The following is a 25,012-nucleotide window of genomic DNA, read 5'->3' on the forward strand; positions in this document are numbered from 1 at the left end:
TTCTCCATTGCTGGTCTGGTACAGTACCTATCCCATAGTGATTAAATTATACAATGGCTGAACAACCATTTGTTAATGTCCTTCCATTGCATAATTACTTCTGTAAAGAGAGACTAATCCTATAGTGTCAAATTGTATGTGAAATAAAAAGGAAGAGGTAAAGCATCTTAAGGCTGGAGAAGGGGGATGGAGGTGGAAACTTCAAATGGATGGTTTGCTTCTTTTAAACTCAATTGAAAATCTTAATTAAAATAAATTTATTACAAAATAATTAATGTTCACTATAGGAAAAAAAAACATAGGAGGCAAAAATAAAACATATACTTTTACCCAAAGATAACATTTGGTATATACTCTTCTGCTTTTTTTTCTTATGCACTTTGAAAACAGTAAAATAAACATTAGCCAGCATTTATATAACATTCATTCTGTTTCATGTACTGTCCTAAGCATTTAATATAAATGAATTCACTCTGTCTTCACTAGAACACTATGAGGGAGGGACCATTATTAGCTGCACCTTTCAGACAAAGAAACTGAGCAGAGAGAATAATTTGACCTAGCTCATAAACTTGTAAGTGGCGAATAATCTCTGTTCAACTTTTGCTGTGGGAGCATTATATTTGACTAACTAGTGTGGGAGGAAACATTTCTCTGTATTAAATCTTTAACTACTATTTCAATATTCTATGAGAGTACACAACCTGGATATCTTATTTGACTCCTGTTCCCCATTCTCTAGGGGAGGGGCCAAGCTAAAAGATGGAGGACATTCGCTGACTTGGATCTAATACTCAGCAGCTGGGCTGTATGACACAATCTGTAATATGAATTTAGATTCCTTCAGGGCTATATCTCTTTGATGTTCTTAGTATCAAACTGTCACCCTCCTACCTCTATATATTATATAATCCATTAGCTTGGCCTTTAGAAGCCTATATTAACTTAATTCAAGTCGATTTTATTTTTTCGCTGGGATTCTTAAAATATAATATACAGTTCCCAATTCTTTTAAAACCCAAAAGTGCCTATTTTGATTATGGACTTCAAAAAAGTGTGGAGAGCACAACAAAAAGGAGGTTGAAACAAGGAGAAAATATTTCCACAGTGCAAACTGTTAAATTGGAAATGTAAGATGCAACTGACAAGTTCAGAAACATTCTCAAAGTTAAAGGTGCTTGTAGAGACCTGGACAGTGTTTCATGCCTTCACCGCATTTCCAAAGGTCATCTGCAATTGTCCAAGGGGTCCTACCCTCAGTTTTCTGCTGGCTTGCTGTTGAGATTGTTGCTCAATGACCCTGAAACACCTTGTGTTATTTTTTGTGGTTCTGTTACCCATATAGCAACTCCTTGGCAACAATGGTAATTATACAGCAGCCTTGTTATCTCAGAATAACACTGTAATTAACTGGTGTCACTGCAGCATTTGCAGTTATAATAATTGCAGCAAAAAAGTCCTGTGGAAGTAGCATTTTTTAAGTTATGGCTTTCAAAAATAGCTTCAGCAACTACGCTACTTAGAAAACCAAGTTTATTTTCCCCAAGAAACACGATTTCCTCCAAGAAACATGATTTCCTCCTCACAAAGCCCACTGAAACTAAGCTATCAGAATGTCTCCTAACAGAAAACATCAGACTTTCTCTGTAGCAAAAGCTTCCAAAATGAATTGGGGAAAAAGTCATACACACACATTTCTCAAAGTAATACTTACAGCTCTTCTAGAAAAGGAAAGTTCTTAAACGCATCTTCTGGCAACTGAGTAATGTTGTTCATACTGATATCCCTGGAAAACATAAAGTTAAGAATATTGTTAATTAAGTGGCATGAAGCTTAAGCATTTAATCCAACAGAAAACTAACTAGGTGCTACAATTTTGTGAAAGGGCATAGAAGACACATAGAAACAGTCACAATTTGGCTTCAGAATGCAATATTCAGAAAACACAGAAAAGCTAAATGTTTTGTTATAAATTATGTCGCGTAATTTAGAAATATACTCAGATCCTGTATTTTCCCCTCTTAAGTATCATTGGGAAAAAAGTTTCAAACTACCTACAATAAGTGGGCCAGGGTGACTTCCCTGTGCTCTGGTATTCATGGCAGTACACATACCTATCAAAATAAACCAATGAATACTCTAGGAACGATATACAGAATTCGCAGGTGAGGGTGGCTTCTGGAGTCACTCAAGGACAATAAAAGCATGTCCTAGCTCTACCCTAGTCATATTTTCTTCAAAACCTATAAAAGTCCTCCAGGTAACAGTTGTCAGTGGATTTCATGTTCCGCCTATGAACAGATGCAGGCTAAGGACAAGTGCATACATGATAGGTATGCGGTCCATTTCCAGTTTTCCCTTAAGAGCGTCCACAGAAAGAAAACTCACCCCACAATATAACTCAACAATTCACTAGTTCAAACAGCTAAAAAATACTTTATTAACCATTTCCCTCTTCCCTGGCAGCTGCCTTTTGAACTGGCTTTCTCGGCCACACTCCACTTGAGATCAGCACTGTGAAAGACAGGTTAAAACAGCCCCATAAGGGAAAGTCCCAGCATGCGCTGGGGCAGTGGAGCTGCCTCTTTCAGTTCCATGGTGTTTAATTCTGTGGCTGAGCCCTTGGGTCTCCCCTCTCGAGAACCTGGCATGAAAGTTCACATGTGGGACATGCCCATTAGTACAGTACATATATTGGTATGAGGAAGGAGAAGAGAAATGAAGCATACCAAAGTCAGCTAACAATAATAATACTGTGTTATTCCATCCATTCCATCAGGTAAAATTTTCTTTTAAAGGAGGCGACACCTTCAGTATCATGCTAGGTACATCCTTTCTCCCCATCTTTCCTCCTATTAAAATTTAGAAATGGAATCCACATCCTTTCTTACTAGACTTTCCCAATGCAGGTTTGGAAAAGTTTTTGGCTTGGGAATAACAGTAACAGCAGCACCAACAAAAACGGCAGGAGCAGCAGCTAAGATGCAGTGCATGCTTGTAACATGGTAAGACTAGACAGAAAATCTCACTTTACAAATGGGGAAACTGAGGCTTACTGAGGTTAACAAAGCTTCCCCAAGACCATTCAACAAGCAGAATAACAGAAAACACCAGAGCCTATGACTTTAAGTGCAAATCATGAGTCTTCTTAAGCATTATTTGAATCCTGTTATTAATACTTCTCTCCAGTGGTAGTCAAAATGTAAAACAAATACTTGAGTCCCATCAAGCTTAAAAACTGGGAGGAATAATGCCCCTAATACCTTCACATAATTATCCATGAATCTCTGGAAGAGCAGTTTTGCTTGACAACTGGAGTTTAAAAAAAAAAAAAAAGGAGGACCAGGAATAGCTTTAGCAATTAAGGAACCAACATTAACCAACATTAATATATATTTCTTAGCACAAGAAATTTCCCTTTAGATGAATCTCATGACCATAGAGACATAAGTGCACTTTAAAATTTTATATCACTGAAAACAACCCAAGTCCTACTAAAGAAACTTATAAGAAAAGTCAAATTACTATGCTTCTCTAGGAATTACTATTTTAAAACCCAGGCCTCAATACTACTTTAGTCAGTGATCATTAGCCCTGGGGAAAGGGGAGAGGAAATGCTTTGTTTTTCATAAACACTCTAGCAAGATACTGGAGAAATGGCATCAAAACAGGGGTCAGAAAAGGCAGGCGCAACTCCCACAATGCCACATAGCCATTGTGTGATACTGGGCCTCCATCTGCTCATCAGTAAATTGAAGCTGATTGGTTGGGTGGCTTCGTGGCCTGACATGATATACTGTCGCCTTTATACTGACATTATATGCTGATTCACCCTTTTCTGTAGTTTCTTCATGGAGGAGTCCACCTTTTCAGATAAAAACAGATGAGATTCATTTTACAGAATGTTTCTGAAAAATTTATCACGACGCAGTTTAAAGACTATCCCTCTGTCATTATTAAATTACTAAATCACTCTCATGGGAGATACATTTGGCCTTAACCAATAAAATCCTTCTCAAGAATACAACAAAACATTTAATCATATCGAAAGCAAAATAATGATCTGATATGAGTAAACAATCATTCTGTAAAATATCAGACAGTTGTGGTGCTTTTTAGTCATTCCAATAAAAAGAGAAAGGACAAGAATAACTGACTGCTTTACAAAATGAGGCATTCTGTACAGTTTCCTCTAAGCTTGGCATACCTGAATTCAGGTGAGTTATCACTGTAACAGAAAAACTGATTAATTTCCTCATCAGAAAAAGGTCTGGGAGAGAACCAATTAATTGCCTCACCAGAAAAAGACACATAATTAGAGACAATTTACACCACACTATTCCAGTTTTTTAAAACATGCACACACACACACACAGCTCTCATTTTTTTCCTTATAGTAACAAGACATAACAGGTAGTTTTGCTGTGAGCTGTTAATGCAATTAGTGAGACTCCATATTTACAAACTAATATATGTAAAACACACAGTGAGTTTTTCTTTCAAAGCTTCAGATTCATAAGCAATACTTATTTCTAAATTTTTCTTAATTTCACACACCTGGAGAGGTTCCCTCTTTACAGATGTTTTCTCTCATACTTTCTGGGATTCAGTTACAACATTTATGAAGTAAAAGGTTGGGGGTGGGGGCAGTGGTGAGCTACAAGATGTTATCTCTGGAGAAGCTCTGGAAACCTGTGGTTACAGAGTATAGATGCATGGGTATCCATTTAAAATAATGAGGGTTGATGGTGATAAACAACCTATAGATAGTCTTAAGAGTAGATTCTAGACCTGACATTACCAACACCATAAAGAGAATCCGAAGTACACAGACTTTATAAATAAGAGGTTAGAAATGATGACCTATGACAATAATTACAAATATATGAGGCTCAAAAGCCATATAAATTACTATGATACATAAATAAAAGGAAGCTGTTTAAAGAATTTTCAGCCAGAAGATGCTCCCACAGATTAGTACCTTCAAATTCACATGAGTAGCACAATCTTACCAGTGGCATCAGTAATAAATCCCAGGAATTCACCTTCTGGGATAGAGAACTAAATATAAATATATATCATATGAGGTCAAAGCACCACTAACTCACAAATGTCTCAGAAGGGCAATTTCCAGAGAGCTGATGGCCTTACTTGGAGCCAGCATTGAATACAGGCTTTGGCGCCAGACAGACCAAGGTTTACATATGAATTTACTACCACTAGCTGTGTGATCTTTGCAAATTGTTCATCTTTTCTGTGCCCTGGCTTCTTCATTTGTAAAATGGAGGCAGTAATAACTGAACCTTATAGATTGCTGTGAAGATCAGAAAATGTCAGGTTATGTGTAATAAGTTCAACAAGAAAAAGCTGTTATCTCATCATCATCCCATGTTTTTGCTGCTCCTGGAAGCCATCTGAATCCAATGGACCAAGACCAGACTAAAAGGAGACACCACATTGCCTTTGTTGGCCTTCTCAGAAAGAAATCACTTTTACAGAAGACACTAAATGTTGCAGAAGACCTAAAACTTGGAGCAGTTGTTCCTAAACACAAAATTAAACTCCAGAACCCCAGGAGACAAAGATTTTAAGCTGGGAGAACCCTTCGAGATCAAATATTTCATTTAAACAAAAGATTAGAAATACAAAAGCACACCACCTTCCCAGAAAAATAAACATGAACTCCCAAATACCAGCAGTCATTGATTTCAAAATTAAAATTTAAAGGGTGCAATTGTTTAATTGAAACTGCCAAATCTCCCCAGTGGTTAAACTCTCATCTTTTTTTCCCCCATAAAATTCATTAATGCTAAAGTATCTACAGAGTAAAGAATATCATGTTTCAACAAGGTACCTTTTAAGATCCCTGTAAAATGATCCCTAAGCGAGCCTAACCAGTTTGCTGATGGCTAAGCATGTACCACTGTGGACTCTAACACTGCATCCTTACTGGGTCTGGGCCTTCTGCCACAGAATTATTTAATTTTAAATATACTGTGATTGACCCAATGTTATCTAAATTTGAACAAGCCCTCCTATTTGTATTAGATAAAACTGTACTGCTACTACTATATTGTTGATTTTATCTCAAATATTACCTGGCAGTTTAAAAAGTGACTAAATTATATACAGGTTCAAGAGAACACAGGGTTCTCTAAAGTGTTCTCTAGGAAAAGAAAAAAAAATGATGGTGATGTCCATAAACTCAAAAAACACATGTTGATAATGACCAAGAATGTCACCTTCAAATCTTAAAAATAAAAAAAAATAAAAAAAACTCTCCCAATGACTTTTCCAGGGTCTATAGTATGACCAAAAACTAAAAACTAAAAGTGAACTTTGCAAAATGACGCTGGTGGAACAAATTTGAAGGGAAGGTCTCTCTCAACCACAAGTAGTAAAGACACACATAACACCAAAGTTGTAATCAAAGTTCATTAAGGATTTGATTTCTGACACTATTTCATATCTTTGGGAAAGTAATCTCATTTTTCCCCACCTTCTTTTTTTTTTTTTTTTTTTTTGAGAGGCAGTCTTGCTCTGTCGTCCAGGCTGGAGTGCAGTGGCCGGATCTCAGCTCACTGCAAGCTCCGCCTCCGGGTTCAGGCCATTCTCCTGCCTCAGCCTCCCAAGTAGCTGGCACTACAGGCACTCACCACCTCGCCCGGCTAGTTTTTTTGTGTTTTTTAGTAGAGACGGGGTTTCACTGTTAGCCAGGATGGTCTCGATCTCCTGACCTCGTGATCCGCCCGTCTAGGCCTCCCAAAGTGCTGGGATTACAGGCTTGAGCCACTGCGCCCGGCCTTTCCCCACCTTTTCATAATAACAAAAGTAACCACTGTTAATTGTTTTTAAAAAATTGAAATAGAGAAAACCATCCACAATATCAACACCCACTGATACCACTGCCATATTCCATGAATTTCATTACATATTTTTTCTATGTATGGTACATATTTTTACAAATCTGAAATCGTACAGTTCTGAACATGTTCATCTCTTGACACCAAAAAGATTCTTCATTTACAAAATGAAAAAAATCTTCCTTGAAAATACCTTCAAATGAAAGTATAAACATTGAAGTCTAATATATATCAATCTATTTTTAGCAGCCCATACATCATGGGATTGGAACATCTTTGCTACTGAAAGCCACCATGTCAAAAGGAATACAGGTTAATTAAGGGCTTTCCTTTACAAGAGGAAAAGGAGATATCCTGTCATCCATTTTACAAATATTTACAAAATATCCATTATGCACATATGTGCAAGGTACTGTGCGAGGATAGTAAGGCTTTTATGCAGAAAGATGTTATCAATAGGGTTTTTTTTTTATGATTATTAAACTCCATCAGTCCATTCTATTCTTAACTTGCTATTACTGTTTAAGATATTGTTGCAACATTCAATTAAATTTAACTGTTTTAAAATTGCACTATTTCATTTTGAAAACAAGAACAGCTACATGAAGATATGGCTATTTAAACTGCAGAAATGCGGCCAAAACAGTGTATGTGCCACGTTAGATTTTGCTCCAAAGATATTTTTTTTGACCCTACATGTTTTAGCACGACTAGAATCCAACCAAGTGTCACAATAGACACCCTTCTAATGTCTGTGCACCATTTCTACTACAAACAGTTTTGAGCAGTAGGATAAACTGGCTCCATGCTGTCTGACATCTTCTCTGTTTTTTTCAGGTACCAAGGCTCAGTACTTCCCAGCAAGAGGAATCCAAAACATGCTTCTCTACAGCCTTGGAATTCTTAAGGGGACAGATGCCACAACACCCATATTGACACTTAAAAATAAACATTAATTACGGCAGAGACAAGTTATCAACTTGTAAAGTCATCTATTTAAGGTACTTCAACATCCTAAGTATAATCTTTCTTAACAACTTGGAAAGGCTAGAGAAAATGTCACCTTCAAATCTTAGAAATGAATTTTAAAACTTGTTTCTATCAGAAAACATTTAATTCATTTTATGATCATCTACTTTAGTGGATTAAAATCATTTTCTTTTTTTTCTTTTCTTTTCTTTTCTTTTTTTTTTTTTTTTGAGACTGGAGTCTCACTTTGTTGCCCAGGCTAGAATGCAGTGGCACAATCACGGCTCACTGCAGCCTCAACTGCCCAGGCTCAAGCAATTCTCCCACCTCAGCTTCCCAAGTAGCCGGGACTACAGGCAAGCACCACCTTACTCGGCTAATTATTTTTTTATTATTTATGGAGACCAGATCTCACTATGTTGCCCAGGCTGGTAAAACCTCTATTTTAGTACCTTTTAGGATATTCCCTTCAAAGACTTTCAAAGCTGTGCTGCCATTGTTAAGAAAATGAAACAACACAAAAAAGATTGGGAAGAAATATTTACAAAAATATAAATAATTTATATTACAATGTATAAAGAACTCTTACAATCAATAATAAGAAAAGTCTGATTTTAAAATGGGCAAAAGATTTGAACAGATACGTCACTAAATAAGATACACAAATGGCAAATAAGCACATGAAAAGATGTGCATAGTAGTTAATAAGGAAATGCAAATCAGACCACAATGAGACATCATACAACTATTAGAATGGCTAAATTTTTTTTAAATAGCAGCTGACAATACCAAGTACTGATAAAGATGTAGAACAACTGGAACTCTCATCTGCTGTTGGCAATAAGCAAGATGGTACAGCCACTTTGGAAAACAGTTTGGTAATTTCTTATAAAATTAAACATATACTTATGACTATATGACTCAGCAATCCTAGACATAAATTCTATATATTTGCCCCAAACTGGAAACAACCTGAATTAGTGAATGGATAAAGAAATTTTGGTATATCTATACAATGGAATATTATCCAGCACAAAAAGGAGCAGACTACTGATATAAGCAACAACATGGATGATTTCAAACACCTTATGCTAAGTCAAAGAGGCTAGATGCAACATGTTACATGTTGCATGATTCTATTTATACAGCATTCTGGAAAACGTGAACTTATAGACACAGAAGATTGATCAGAGGTGGCAACAGCTGGGGGGTGGAGAAAAGACTGGCTACAAAGAGGCATTAAAAACATTTATGTGGTGATAGAAATTATCTATATCTTGATTTTGATAGCAGTAACACAACTGTACAGTTTTTCAAAACTTTTCAAAACTGTACAGTTGTGTGAATTTGGCTGTATGTAATTAAGCCTTAATACCAGTATTTTGTGGGATTTTTCCTTTATAACAAAGAGCATATATGATAGTGTCTCCTCACATTTCCCCCTCAAGAAAAAAAATAATTCATCCTATGTCTAGCCATTCTGCAAGTCCTACTCCAAATGAAAAATTGCGATGCATAGCTCTGTCTTGAGAATCGAGAAACATGGGGCTCTTTTCTGTCTTTGCGATTTTGGCTATCAACTTGTAGCAGAACACTGGGCCCAGTTTCTTCATTATCTCTTTACTAAGCACCTATTAGGTCTGTGCCTGTGTGCTAGGATGAGTGTGACATAGTCTCTACCCTCAAGAGCTGTCTGAGGCAGTGAGAGGAACAAAACAAGTAAATACTATGACATGTGTGACCCAGCAAGTGAAGATGATCGAATCAGACCTCGAGCTCAAAAAAGCCTTCCAACACCAAAGCTGCTGTGCAGTTACAAAGGACAGATATCACTAATATCAAAGTTAAGTATATCACATATAAAAATAAGCATGTTCATGACAATTGTTTAGATTTACATATAAAATATATATTACATATAATATACATACATGTACATTCATACACACACACCTATATATGTATACGGTCATAATATAAATGTAATCCACACTGGGTTCATACTAAAATAAATTTATTTTTGAAAGCCTCTGAACTAGATAATGTGTGTCTTGGGGGAAGGTGGAGGGCGCCTTCCTGTCAGAAAGAATATCATGTGTGAAAGCATGGTCAAATGAGATAAAACCACAGTGGTCAAAGAGATAAAACCATCAAGGAATTAGAGAATTACAAGCAGTATGGTCAAAAAAGATAAGACCACCAAGGAATTTGATCATTATAGGCAGTATGTGTACAAGTGGTGAGAAAAGCTACTCAGACAAGCAAAAACTACATCCCAAAAGGTCTTCATACATGACCTTTAGAAATCAGAACTTTATTCTAAAAGTGTAGAAAGCTGCCAGCAAAGTTTATGCACATCAAGTTTGCTGTAGAAATGTCATCTTGACAGCCATATATTACAATGGGACGAAGGGAGGGGAAGCTAGGAAGAAAAAAACCCAGACCTGCTCAATTCCAGCTTCCTTCACTGTAAAATACTGTGTACCAACTAACCTCTAAGGCCCTTTCTAAATCTATCATTATTACTCCTACTTCGACATTCCTGCTCCTGCACATTCCATGCATAATTATGGAACCCTAAGAAACCCTTAGATTCATGCTTTTCCTATCTGTATGTGTAGGCCCATTTGCTTGTGTTAGCAAGTATGGGAGTAAGTACAGGCTAAAATAGACCCCCTTCAGAATTATAAGAGTTCAACAATTAAGAAAGATGCATGACTTCATTTCCAAAGGTATTATTTTATGCTGTAATTGTTTACACTCTTGATGAAGCAATACAGCCTAGGAGACATTTAAGGGTGTGTTCTTCAGGAGGATGCTAACACTAGAAGGTAGAAAAGAGGATAAAACACTGGTGTGTAAATATCACAACACAACAAAAGGTATATGTGGCTTAAATTACAAATTCTTAAAAGGGTAACTAAAAAATAAAACTATTGGATGGTGCCCACCTACAAAGAAATAAATATAATAAAACAAATAAAACTAGTTAGACTAATTCAATATTTTCTAGCTTTAAAACAAGTTTCAGCTTCTTTTTTTTTTTTTTTTTTTTTTTTTTTTTGTTTGTCTGTTTTTCTTTTGGTCTTTTTAAACAGGTTGGTTTTCACAAGTGTGGGATATGTTGTAAAGAGAAAAATATAAAATACTCTAATTCTGGAGTAATGTCTATTAAACGGCAAAGAAAAATAAATGGCCAAAGACAAAAAAAAAATTACTTTCCTGTCTCTAATTTGATCAAGAACCCTACCATGTGGCATAATAGGGAATACATAAGGGTTAAAACTATAATATTCCTTGTTTTCTTCCTACCTAACTGGTGTTCCCAGGCATTCTTTGGGTGTCAACAGCTGTTCTGGTAACCTTACGATGACAAAACAGTGTTTATTACCAGCCAAGACACACAGACAAAATACTATTTCAATAGTCCATTTAACATCAACAAGAAGCATTATAAAGATTATCGTCTGGGCAAATTGGAAACACTGAATTACTTCATCCTAGCAGACAAAATGCACTATTCATAAAGAAAACAATCCAACAGCATTTAGTATGGTAAATATTCTAATTAACTAAATGGTTTATGTTTTATTATGGCTACACTTATTAACACGACTGATAGGAAAACATTACTTCACAGTCCTTGCCTTCAAACATGCACGCCCACGAAAACTTCTGTTTAGACGCGTTTTTTTTTAAACTTCGGCTCACAACAATTAATGGATTGTGAAATCACTTCAATGGGTCAGAGCCAACTTTTTTAAAAAATTGAAATAGGAAAGAATAGAACAGAAAAATGCCAGAATGCATCAAATGTTGTAAAGGTAAGTATCAATTCAGGAAAATTTGTTTCAGCATGTACCTGCTTCTCTCTCCCTGATTGCAAACTCTGAATGCCCTGGTTTAGCCTCAAGTTCGAATATATTGTCCATGAAACAGAGTCAAAACCATGAGTTCACAAGGAATTGCCTACTCAAGTCAAATATTTCTTATTCCTCCACTTAAACTGAATCAAAATTATAGCTGCCTTCCTAGTACCACAAGCTTGGCCCAGTGATTTTAAAAACCTTTAAAGTTTCCCTTTTCTTTGTCCACATCCTAATCTTTAATATTTTAGTGACATGGGCTCTCTAAAACTGATAGTAACAGTATGAGAGACTGCCAATGAGATCCCATGGGGTATTTAAGAGAATTTCTTACACTTCTATTTTCCACTGTTTCTATAGAACCGGTGATAAACTGAGATAGCTCTATTTTCACTCTGCTACCCCTGGGTTCTATTGAGTTTTTATAAGTATACAGTAACATTGTGACATTTTTTTCACTTACTGTGCATAAAATGTTTATACATAACCTTGATAAAACCGTCCCTACATATTTTGATTTTAAGATTAAAAAAAACAAAACAAGGGGAAAAAAACACAAAAAACCTACACTCCAATAAATCCCCCCTAATGCCCCCAGTCTGAAAGGGGCCTTCCAATAAGCACTGTTTGTACATTCAATAAGTGACCTAGGCAAGAGCAGCTCCAGTTTCTAAGACACTAAGGCACTGACCTCATTATGTTGAGGCAAGAGAAGAATTCTAAATGATGAGGCAATCTATATACCCTGAAGACCAGCTGCCAACCGTCAGGGCCTGAACCCAAAGGCAGGCTCCCTGGGATTTCACCATCCCTGTAATGCAGGCTTGTGGAGCAATCACTTCCCTTCAGGCGATGAGGCGTGCAGACTCCCCTCCCTAACACATACCCCCCACACACTCTCTCTCCTTTCTCCCCTCTGCTCTGATGGCCATTTTTTAAAGGCTTATAAAAATGTATTCTATCCTTAAAGAAATGACTCAAAATTATAACTGGGATGACTCAATTGTTTCTATTAACTGTAAGACAACAGACATTGATAATGATGATTTATAAAACGTCAGTAGAGATATTCCCTTGGGAATGACTTATAACTCATTAAAATCACTAATGATTTATTCAGTATAGAAGAGGCTGTGCCATTAGAGCATGACAAGGTCCTGAATCTTGGGGAGCAAATATTCTTAAACCTGGTTTGTAATACTCCTGGACAGCTCCACTTGTGACAAGTCTTTAAGTTCTGAAAGTCCCAGAAACAAACAAAAAGTTTAAATTATTTTTAATTTCTGCAATCAATACGAATAATATGGTCCCTTGTTTCTTTCTCTAGGGAGAAAACAACGTGCTGCCATGAAATTTGCTTAATAAGAAAAAATAGAGAACGAGGCATACACACACCCACACACAAACACAAATTTCACACAGTAGAACATAGTTTTCTGTCCAGAGAAAGATGACTGAGAGTTACTGCTTTATGACATTTACCTGAGAAAATTTCTCAATTCTGCAGCTGATCTGGTTTTTACTGAAGCAGCTGCTGTTACTAAATTAGTAAGCAGAAAAACGAATGTCTTAGAAAATAAGCTCCTACAAGGAAGAGAATACCTAATTCCTCTAACCTCCAGCAAAACCAGCCACACACCTCTGATTCACATACATACATACACACATACACATTATAAAGAGAATAATCTTAAAGAATATAAGGCCAGGCACAGTGGCTCACCCTGCAATTCCAGCACTTTAGGAGGCCGAGGAAATAAGATTGCTTGAGCCCAGGAGTTCGAGACAAGCCTCAGTAACATAGTGAGGCTGCTTGGGAGCCTGAGCGAGGCTACTCAGAGGCTGAGGTGGGATGACTGCTTAAACCTGGGAGGGTGAGGCTGCAGTGAGCCAAGATGGCACCACTGCACTCCAGCCTAGGTGATAAAGTGAGACCCTGTCTCTCAAAAAAAAAAAAAAAATACACAAAAAATAAAGAATGTAAGTTGGAGGGTCAACTCAGATAGCATGAAGTAGGTGACAACAATAATATATTCTGGTTGGCCTGGTACAATTCCAGTTTATAGTTATTGTCTCAGCATAGTTCTTTTTTATTTTTTTTTTTTTGGAGACAGAGTCTCACTCTGTCACTCGGGCTGGAGTACATGTGGCACAATCAGAGCTCACTGCAGCCTCAACCTCCTGGTCTCAAGAGATTATCCCACCTCAGCCTCCTCAGTAGCTAGGACTACAGGCATGCAGGGCTAATTTTTTAAATTTTTTTGTAGAGACAGGATCTTGCTTTGTTGCCCAGGCTGGTCTAGAACTCTTGGCCTCAGTGAAGATCCCACCTCAGCATCCCAAAGTGCTGGGATTATAAGAAGGAGCCACTATAACCAGCCTCCATCATAAATATTAATAGTACACCCTTTCACTCTCGAAGGTATCCTCCTATGGACAGTAAATGAACTGACCATCCCACTAATAGCAGTAGATATGGCTGAATAAAGCTGGGTGGGTTGTGATGGGAAGAGGTAAAATTTTTGGTTTGGACTGCCTTGGGAAAGGAGCTTGAATAAAAGGCTAATTCCTCATCTGTACAATATTATAATATTAAGAAAAACTTAAACTTAGGGAGAATCTGTAAAGTTTATAAATATCTCTTTGATTGATCCCCTGCTCTTCTTCCTGGACCCCTATGCTCCTCTGTTAGGGTAGGGTCTGTGTTTTGCTCACTGTTGTATGCCAAGCCTCTAGTACCATGTGTGGTCATAGCAACTGTTGAGTGAATGATGTGCCAGACATTGCATTAAATGCTTTATATAGTAATAGTAGCAAGTACTTACTTGGCACTTCCAAAGAAAAACAGGCCTAACAGTTTTCCAACCATCTAAATCAAAGGGCTGGTTGCAGGAGGAAAGAAAGGGAAGACATATAAAATGTCTTCTTTACATGTGACACCTAATAAGTTTCTGGGAAAGACCAATATTTCCTATGGACAGAGCATTAACAACAGATTTCCTCCCTGTCTATTGCTACAATCAAATAATTTTACATGCAAACACATTGGGGAAAAAGCAGGGAAGAGAGTAAGGTTTTCATTTAAATACAAGTTACTGCATTAAAAATAGCTTGGGAGGAATGATGTAAAACTGGATTTCAGTAAAACTAATTTTTCTTCCTCAAAATTTCAAAATACAGGCTTTATCCTATAAATGGTATCTCACAGAACCACTGAACTAGAAAGCATAGTGGTTAACAATTTCCCCAAGCCAGTCCAAGAGCCTGCTATATAACTCTTACTAGATGTATAACCCTGGGCAAGTCCCTTAATCTCTGTGCCTCAGTTTCTGCAAGTGTAAACGGGGATAATGATTCTGACTTTAGAACACTGCTATAAAGATTAGATGACATGACCTCTGGAGAATGCCCAGCTCATAGCAAAGAGTCAGTTATTATTATTTTTCTATTACCACCAACATGCAATCACCATCTAATCTAACCATCTCATTTTAATAATGAGGGAAATGAGACCCAGACAGGTTAAATAATTAAAGCACCAAGATCAGACTCCAAATGATAAATCCTGGTCCACGATTCTTTCCACTACCTTAAGTTGGATTGTGTTGCAGTTATGTTTTTAAAATATGCTTTGGAATTTGGGAAAATAATTTCCCCAGAAACAATGGTCAAATGGTGCTTAGACTATGAGGTTAATGGGTCAGAGTGGGGTGAGCCCCTCCCTGTAGCTAAACTAATGACCTAATGTTACAACAAAACATCAAAACAAAGAGAAAAACAGTACTACCAGTACCTAACCAAGGAAATGCAGGAAAAGTCTCTTCTTGCTTATTAGGCATAATGGTCCTTGTAGAAGTTTAATAAATTTAAAATGAGGCAAAATTTATAACATGGAATTCTGGGTACCTTTAAAAGGAGTGGATGTATTATTGATGGTAGTATGTTCAGTTTTACTTAAAAAACTCACAGCTTTTCTGGTTGTGGATCAACATATCTTTATTGGCGTGATGAGCAAAACATTCCCTCTGATCTTAAGGGGAAAAAGAGCAGCTGTATGCAAGTGGGGAAGACAGCCAAGTAAAGGAGTACAGGGAAGGGCCTCTGAAACGAAAGAACAGCTGGCACGAAGGTAGAGTCTAGAGGACAGAGCCATTCAGGAAACTGCAAGTAGACAAGTATGGCTGGGTTATGGGGCTGCACATTGATTGGCAGGTGGAGGCTGGGGTCTCTGAACAACCTAGAAAGATAACCCAGGCTCATATTACAGTTGCCAGGGAAGTTCCATATAATACAGAGTTTGAGAATGGAACAAGAAGGTATGAAATATTTTTTAAGGAACATAACCAAGTTTGCTTTACAAAGAAATTCTGGCAGGTAGGCACAATTTTTACATTCCCTAAAGCTTTGCAACTACTTTTATTGAAACAGCACATTGGCACTCTTCTCCTGGCCCACAATGAGTGATGTTAGAAGTAGCAGCTTCAAGAAACTGATTGCTATGCATATTCCAAGAATGCCAATGAGGTTACTATTCAGGAAGCTACACCGAATTCCCTTTATCAGAGCCCTTGGGAAAAAAGTTCTCTCTGACCTCAATTCCAAGAATAGCTGCGTTTCTCCTTCACGACTCATCTTTTTTATCTTATGGACAACATGGAATCACAGAAATGGACCCTCTTTCCCTATCAGCTAAAGATTCTGTGAGCCAAAACTGTAACCCGATGTTTACAAATGCATACATTAGGTGAGCAGCTTCAGTAATTCCTGTCCTGGATTCGTATTTTCTCGCCCTGTTTGGCAAGAGTCGGGGGTTGGGGGTGGTTCTTGGTCATCTCATCGACTTATTTTGCATTTTATCTTACGCATTTTTTTGATAAGCTATCTTGCATTCTTTTTCTTTTTTTCTTTTTTTGTGAGATGTAGTCACCCAGGCTGGAGTGCAGTGGCACGATCTCAGCTCACTGCAACCTCCGCCTCCCAGGTTCAAGTGATTCTCCTTCTCCAGCCTCCCGAGTAGCTGGGATTACAGGCATCCATCACCACATCTGGCTAATTTTTTGGTATTTTTAGTAGAGACTGTGTTTCACCATGTTGGCCAGGCTGGTCTCAAACTCCTGACCTTAACTGATCTGCCTGCCTTGGCCTCCCAAAGTACTAGGATTACAGGCATGAGCCACTGCGCCCGGCCTATCTTGCATTCTTTTTGGAATGAAATGGATTATATTAGTATCTTGTGAGCACCCTCTATGTGCCTGGCATGCATACGCCAACAAATGCCCAAACATGTCTTGCTTGGAAGTATAAAAAGGTGATTGCAGAGTCAAGAAGGAAAGATCAACTACGAGGGATAAATGAGATCCTGAACCAAAAGAGCAGCACAAGGGACAGAAAGGGATAGATAGATAAGAGCCCCCTCGGGGGCAGAACCAGTAGAACTTTGTTACTGAATGTTACTGATTAGAGGTTGGAAAAAAAGGTGAACTTTTCTTTTTTTTATTTTTTTCTTTTTAAGAGACAGGCTCTTGCTATGTTGCCCAGGCTGGACTCAAACTCCTGGGCTCAAGGGATCCTCCTGCTTTGGCCTCCCAAGTAGCTGGAACTACAGGCATGTACCACTGTGCCCAGCTTAAAGGCAAACTCTGAAGATGACATGTTGGTTTTTTTGTCCATGTGTCCGGTAGAGTGATGCTGCTGTCACCTGGAGACACAACAGGAGGAAACTGTGTGTTGGGTCTGTCAGGTCATGTGTTGTTATTCAGCAGGGAGTTGTAAATTCAAGCCTAGAATTGAGAAGAAATGTCAAAGAGGAGGTAAAGGTGAGGGAGTGGGCAACATGGAGCATTAAAACTGCAGAAGTGGATGGCATCACTTAGAGATAAAGAGGAGAAAAATAAAGAAAACGGCTGAGAAAAACATTTCTAGACATAACCAAAGTTGAGGAATAGAAACAGAGCAGGCATAGTGGCTCACGCCTGTAATCCCAGTACTTTGGGAGGCTGAGGTGGGCAGATCACTTGAGGTCAGGAGTTCAAGATCAGCCTGGCCAACATGGTGAAACCTCGTCTCTAGTAAAAATACAAAAATTAGCTGGACATGGTGGCAGGTGCCTGTAGTCCCAGCTACTCAAGAGGCTGAGGCAGGAGAATCACAAACCCCGGAGGTGGAGGTTGCAGTGGGTTGAGATTGCACCACTGCACTCTAGCCTGGGCGACAGAACGAGATTCCGTCTCAAAAAAAAAAAAAGGGAATAGAAACAGGAAGGGGAGGTGGGGAGGTGGGAAGCAGGAGTGATCAGGAAACAGAGGAGGAACCTAAAAGAAAAGCTTCCAGGACAGAAAGTGTTCTGCTGTCCAAGGTTGCAAAGGAATCTGTAAATAGAGGAGCCACAGGATTTAGTAATTAGATCATTTGTCAATATGTTTATCATAGCATGAATCTCACACATATTAACCATGACTAAAAATGTTTTTCCCTTATTTTGGCTCTGGAGTAGAACAAAGAAAAGGAGAGAATTTCCTGAGGTGACTGGGCAAGATTTAAAAGAGCAAAGGAAAAGAAACACAAGGTTTGAAAAGGATGTGTGTAAACATGTGAGAAAGAGACTGCCTGAGGTGGATCTTCCTGGGCTGGGATCCTGAGAGACAGGAAGAGGGGGGACCTCCATGTGACTGTTCCCCCTGCAGCCCTGCAGGGCAGGGGGAAGTTCCCCCATCAGTGAGCAGGTGGGGCTACCTCCTGACCACACCTCAGCAGGGTGCAGTGGTGTAGATGGGGCCCCAGACATCTGCGAGTACTTGGCATCTATTCCTTTATTCTCTGACTCCAGTATGGTTCATTCTAGGCTCACTCTCACATTGAATGTACTCCTCTCACTCCTACATCACAACTATGTATTTTTTTCCTAGTGTGTTTTCCCAGCTCTTCCCCAGCTATAGTAATTAATTCAAAGACGCCATCACTTAAGTGCCAATCAAAGCTCCATCGAGATCCAAGAAGAACAATAGTATGCTTATATGCAGTCTTTTAATTTAAATTACCAGTTGAGTCACTACATGCCAACAATTAAGCAATGACACACACACAGATTATACTCCATGTTAATGGGGCTAAATCAGAGATCTCAGAGAACAAGTTGCCCTGGACAGCCAAGCTTTCCAGATAGCTAAGGTTTACCTTCAGGGGAATGGAGGAGGTGGAGGCACAGACACTTAAATAACTTGATAATGACTATTTTTCTAATATGTTATTTGTGCTTCTCTGCTTTCTAAAACAGCACATAGGAAATATAATTTAAGCTTTTCACGGGCCTCCATTATGAACATCCCCAGGCGGTGATAAGCCAGCAGAAACAAAAACAGTGCATTCCTCCAGCTCACTTCTATCTTGTTTCTCCACCCCTCGACCCCTTGCCTCAATCCAAGCCATCACCATCTCTCCCAGGACCACGACAGCAGCCTTCTGTCTGGTCTCCCTCTTTCCATGCTTGCCCCTCTGAATTCAACCTACACATGGCAGTCAAAGCAATCTTTTTAAAATGAGAAGACAAATCATGCCAATCCAGTGCGTAGCACTCTCTTTGTTCTATATCAAGGCCCTACCTGAACTTGCTCCTGCATCCTCCCCAACATCATCTCAAATCATCCTCACCCCACTCCCAGCTCCCCCAACTCCCACAAGAACGCAAACCTCTCTTCCTTCCACCTTTGCACTTGTTCTCTGCCTGGTCTACTCTTCCCTAGCTCTTCACATAGCACCTCCTTCTTACGTCCTGGTTTTATCTCAAATGTCACCCCTTCACAGTCTCTCCTTAGCCCCCCCTAAAATGGCCACCAATTAACTCTATATTACCAACCAGTTTATTTCCTCTGTCTAGTTATCATTGGATTTATCTTCTTTCCTTTTACTTTATTAGAAAACAAACTTTCTTCAGCATTAACCACTGAGCTACGGGTTCTCAGAAAGTGGTCCTATGTCACCTGGGAATGAGAATTTGATAGAAAGGACTTTCTTGTGCCCTCTCCAGACCAACTAATCAAACACTCTAGGGGTATTAACAAACTTTCCATGTGATTTTGATGCACGTTCACATGTGAGAACCACTGCGGTATATTACAGTGGCCCCTTATGTGTTCATGGTCTTCCCCACTAGAAAAGAACATTTATGAGGACAAAGATCTAGTCTGCCTTGTTCGCCACCAATTTTCTAACCCCTAGCCCAACACCTAACATACTATAAACATTCACGAGGAGGAGATATCCTATTCCATAACCAATATTTGTGTTACTAAACTAAAGCTGTGTAAACACCATGGACGTTTAAATGGTGTTGTTTTTCATCATCCCCCAAAGACACTGCCTAGCCTGGGTTTGCTCTTCCTTCTGTTTTTCTTCTTCCACGACTCTTGGGTCACTATATTTTTCTTCCATATTTCTTGGTGCTCAGGACAAAAGGATTGTCCATCCAAAGAACTTACTTATCCATGCAAGATGACCAATCTTCAAGAGTACTATATCCATACAATATTATTTCAGTCTCAAGAAGCAGAACATGACTTTCAGCAAGGCTGCCTGAGTTCAAATCCAAGTTCTACCATGTATTAGCTGTGTGATATTCAACAGATGGATTAAATTCTGTGCTTTAGCTTCCTCATCTATAAATAATGAATCATGGTATCCACCTCACAAGGTTGCTGTGAGAATAAAGTAATTCATCATGTAAAGTGTTTGGATCATGCTGACATAAGCAAAGTACTCTATGCACACTGACTGTAATATGTAATATGGTTCAGGACTGAAATACTGATCTATATAGCAGAGCATTGCCACTCACTCCTAGGCAAGGAATAAAAAGGCATTCCACATACCAGGAGCACTAACCCTACTTAAGATGAGCTAGTCTTTATAATTCCCTAAATCCTCCTTCCCACAGTTTCCTACTGTACTCTAGTAGCCTTTTCCACTTGAACACCTTCTCTCGCCAGCCACCACCTTTGACCTTGCTTTCAAAATGCTCAGAAATAAAACAAGTATTTGTTTAACAAATTAGACATTTCCTGGAAGATGACTGCAGTTGAATGAAATTGCCCAGAGGTGGTCAAGCCACAAGATAAGGAGTACAGGAGACTGGCTGACCTACAAAGTGCTTGTCCCAGAGAAGACCCAATGGCAAAATTCAAAGAGGAAGACAGAAATAGCAGCCTATTTCTGCCCTTCAAATAACAGAGGAAAATTAAGAGAAAAGAAATCATGGAAGAACAATTGACATATAACAAAGAAGTTCTGGATATACATAGAACTTACAGACAGCAGTAAATAGCTTAAAATTACTAGGAACACTCAAGAGTGTCTAAAGCATAGCTCTGACAAGCCTAAGATCTTATAGAGGCCCCCCATTGCGCTTCTAGAGGCAAATTTAAATTCCTCTCCACCCACTGGCAGAAATTGAGATTCTCCATCAGTTACACTGCCTTAACCTTTCCTTTGCATGCTTCACCTATACTCTTCCGCTCTGGCTAGGTCCTCTTCCCCTAGATCTCCTTACCCCTATATCCTCCACACCACAACAGCTGGTTTCTTCCCACTTTTTTATTTTTATTTTTTTTTTGAGACGGAGTCTCGCTCTGTCGCCCGGGCTGGAGTGCACTGGCCGGATCTCAGCTCACTGCAAGCTCCGCCTCCCGGGTTCCCGCCATTCTCCTGCCTCAGCCTCCGGAGTAGCTGAGACTACAGGCGCCCGCCACCTCGCCCTGCTAGATTTTGTATTTTTTAGTAGAGACGGGGTTTCACCGTGTTAGCCAGGATGGTCTCGATCTCCTGACCTCGTGATCCGCCCGTCTCGGCCTCCCAAAGTGCTGGGATTACAGGCTTGAGCCACCGCGCCCGGCTTTTCCCACTTTTGTTCCCACTACACCAATGCTACTCAAAATCTGAGTAGTCTGCAAACTGTTAACATTCCACAATGAGACAAGCAGAGCTACTGAGAGTTTACATCATGGCAACAGGACAAATTTTATGACTTTGAATCAACAATAAGAACTTTGGCTTTGTATTATGTAGACTTTCTTTGTTCCATTTTATTTTCCTGAAAATTAATCTCTATATTTTATAAAACATGAACCATATTAGGACTGGAAATTTAAAAAAAAAAAAAAAAAAAAAACTGCACCTCAGACAGGAATGTAAGGAACCATACCCTAGATCACTCACAGGAACACTCTTTCTATTCTTTTTTTTTTTTTTTTTTTAGACAGTCTGGCTCTGTCGCCCGGACTGGACTGCAGGGGTGCCATCTCGCTCACTGCAGCTTCCAACCTCCCAGTTCATGCCATTCTCATTGCCTCAGCCCCGAGTAGCGGGCCACAGGCCACCACCACCACGCCCAGCTAATTTTTTTTTTAGTAGAAATGGCGTTTTTTCCTCATATATCAGGTATTGGTTTTTTTTTTTTCTATTTTGATCTCGTTTATTGATTTTTTTTATGATCTGCTTGCTCTCATGTGTCTCTCCCATTTGATTACAGGCATGGGCCACCACGCCAAGCCCACTCTTCTATTCTTTTCTCCCACAACCTAATGTTCTTCAGAGTGTGCTCTAAACTATCCTCCATGAACAATCTCAATCAATGTGAACGTTTCTCCTATAGTTTGTACCCTATCATCACGTAAGCTGCTGGAATTTTTTTTAATGAACTAAACAGAAAGTCCAAACAAATAATTCACTCTATTCCTGTGCAAGTTCTTTGCACTAAGGAGCCTGTTATTTGCCTTATGCTTCTCTCATCCTTTGCACAACACAGAGGCAGCACAGTGCGGTGGTTCAATTTCTGGGTTAAAATGGGACTTAAAAATGGAGTCCAATTCCCAAGGGCCACAGCCAAACTTTGGCCATGTGACCTGAAGCAAGTCCCTTAATTCTTCCGAGCTTCTAGTTTCTCTTCTGGGATGTGAGGTCGGCATGGCATGCAAAGCCTTACCAACTCTAAAATTAAATGATGTCTGTTTGTTCTTAGAAAGGCTCTCAGGTTCCTCACAGTCAAAAGGGAAAATATCTCCCCTACCACAGGGCTGGGAAGATTGGAAAGCACCATTAAAACTACAGAGTCTTCTGGGAACTTAAGGCATTTTTATTACTATTCTACATATACTAGATGCTCATGCAGAATTCATGAACCAAACATAGAAACTTCACGTATTCAGCCTCCAAAACTGAAGGCAAGGACAGTGAGGGATCTGGAACCTGACGAGGGCAGCCACTGAAAAGAGAGGCTATTTAGTCTGGAGAAGATAAGATTGAGGAAGAAACTTGAAGAGCTCTCATGTAAATAAGAGAAGAATATCTCCATTGCTCTAGATGCGTGAATTAAGTACAATCAATAGATGCTTTCGATGGGAAAGGAAGGAAGAAAGGAACTAGTAATTCCAAAAAGTTTAATATAGCTTAGTGTTTCCATCTCATTTCCCCTTTTAATATTCACAACTCTGGTCTTACATACCCAAAGTAAAATAATTTTTGGTGAAGGAGAGGCCCATGGTCTGTCCACTATACTGAACTGGGAAGCTAATTGTTACAAAATATAACAAAAAAGATTACTGTTAATGTCTTGAGCTGTTCAGTAAGAGAAGCCCCTGCCTTGCCAGAGATACTAGAGGCAGTGGCTAAAGACAATCTGTCAAGGACACTGGAGAAAAGCTTCCTACCATGAATGTGACTCCTGGAGTTCTGGCACCTTAAATCAATACAATGCCTACCCACACCCCCTGAAATACCACACAACTGGAGAGACCAATTCAAGGTTGTCAACTTTTTATTTTGACTTGACTTGTAAACACATTTATAAAACAACTCCATCAATCTAAAGAGCCAAAGGGTATGATCTTAGAATAAAAAGACGGCCCTTTAAATTCTTATTCTATTTAATAGGAAATTAAATAGAATAAGAATAGATTCACTTAAAAATCACAACAATACCCCTGGTTTTCATATTTCGCCATGTAATTTGTCAAACAGGTAGCTGGAAATCCATATCACTACACCAGATGACCTTCCTGATGAGCTACTTATATATTAAAACTCGGCCAGATGCGATGGCTCATGCCTGTAATCCCAGCACTTTGGGAGGCCAAGGCGGGAGATCCCTTGAGATCAGGAGTTCAAGACCAGCCTGGCCAATATGGTGAAACCCCACGTCTACTAAAAATACAAATTAGGTGGGCATGGTGATGCATGCCTGTAATCCCAGTTACTTGGGAGGCTGAGGAAGGAGAATAGCTTGAACCCAGGAGGCAGACGCTGCAGTGAGCTGAGATTGTGCCACTACACTCGAGCCTGGGCAACAGAGTGAGACTCTGTCTCAAAAAACAAACAACAAACAACAACAAAAAAAACTCAGAGATAACAATGCTACTAGACAAAGTCTCTTAAATGATCAAATTCTAATAATGGTATTATCCTTTCTAGATAACACTTATTTGACCAAGTGCCTCTTCCGTTCATCAACTCCCTTTTTTTTTTTTTTTTTTTGAGATGGAGTCTCACTCTGTTGCCCAGGCTGGAGTATAGTGGTGCAATCTTGGTTCACTGCAACCTCCGCCTCCTAGGTTCAAGCTATTCTCCTGCCTCAGCCTCCTGAGTAGCTGGGATTACAGGCACCCGCCACAACAGTCAGCTAATTTTTGTATTTTTTAGTAGAAATGAGGTTTCATCATGTTGGCCAGGCTGGTCTTGAACTTCTGACCTCAAGTGATCCTCCCATATCAACCTCCCAAAGTGCTGTGATTACAGGTATGAGCCACTGTGTCCAGCTCATCAACTACTTTGAATGCATTCAAATGATTCACATACCTTAACCTCACAATAATCCTAAGAGGTAGGTCCTATCACTATTCTCATTTTACAGAACTGGAAATGGAACTTTTTTTTTTTGAGACGGAGTCCCCAAGCTGGAGTGCAGTGGCACAATCTCAGCTCACTGCAAGCTCCACCTCCTGAGTTCGCGCCATTCTCCTGCCTCAGCCTCCTGAGTAGCTGGGACTACAGGCGCCTGCCACCAAGCCCGGCTAACTTTTTGTATTTTTAGTAGAGACGGGGTTTCACCGTGTTAGCCAGGATGGTCTCGATCTCCTGACCTCGTGATTCGCCCACCTCAGCCTTCCAAAGTGCTGGGATTACAGGTGTGAGCCACCGTGCCCAGCCAAATGGAACTTTTTAAAGTTACCTCACGATGATGTCAAGCCAGGATCTGAATACCCAGACCATCTTCAAAATCCGGTCTCCCTAATCACTACACCATAATGCTAAGAAAGAAAGGGGGGAAGG

At 39.3% G+C, this 25,012-nt stretch overlaps 1 protein-coding gene across 1 annotated transcript in view; it reads right to left on the minus strand.

The window, feature by feature from the left end:
• Positions 1-25,012, minus strand: part of LGR4 (leucine rich repeat containing G protein-coupled receptor 4) — a 112,613-nt gene that overhangs the window by 47,863 nt on the left and 39,738 nt on the right. The window contains 1 exon segment of the mRNA XM_017855301.1: positions 1,715-1,786. Within this exon segment, the coding sequence (XP_017710790.1) occupies positions 1,715-1,786 (72 nt within the window).

Source organism: Rhinopithecus bieti, unplaced genomic scaffold, assembly GCF_001698545.2.
Source record: "Rhinopithecus bieti isolate Rb0 unplaced genomic scaffold, ASM169854v2 scaffold_41257, whole genome shotgun sequence".
In the NCBI taxonomy this organism is placed as follows: domain Eukaryota; kingdom Metazoa; phylum Chordata; class Mammalia; order Primates; family Cercopithecidae; genus Rhinopithecus; species Rhinopithecus bieti.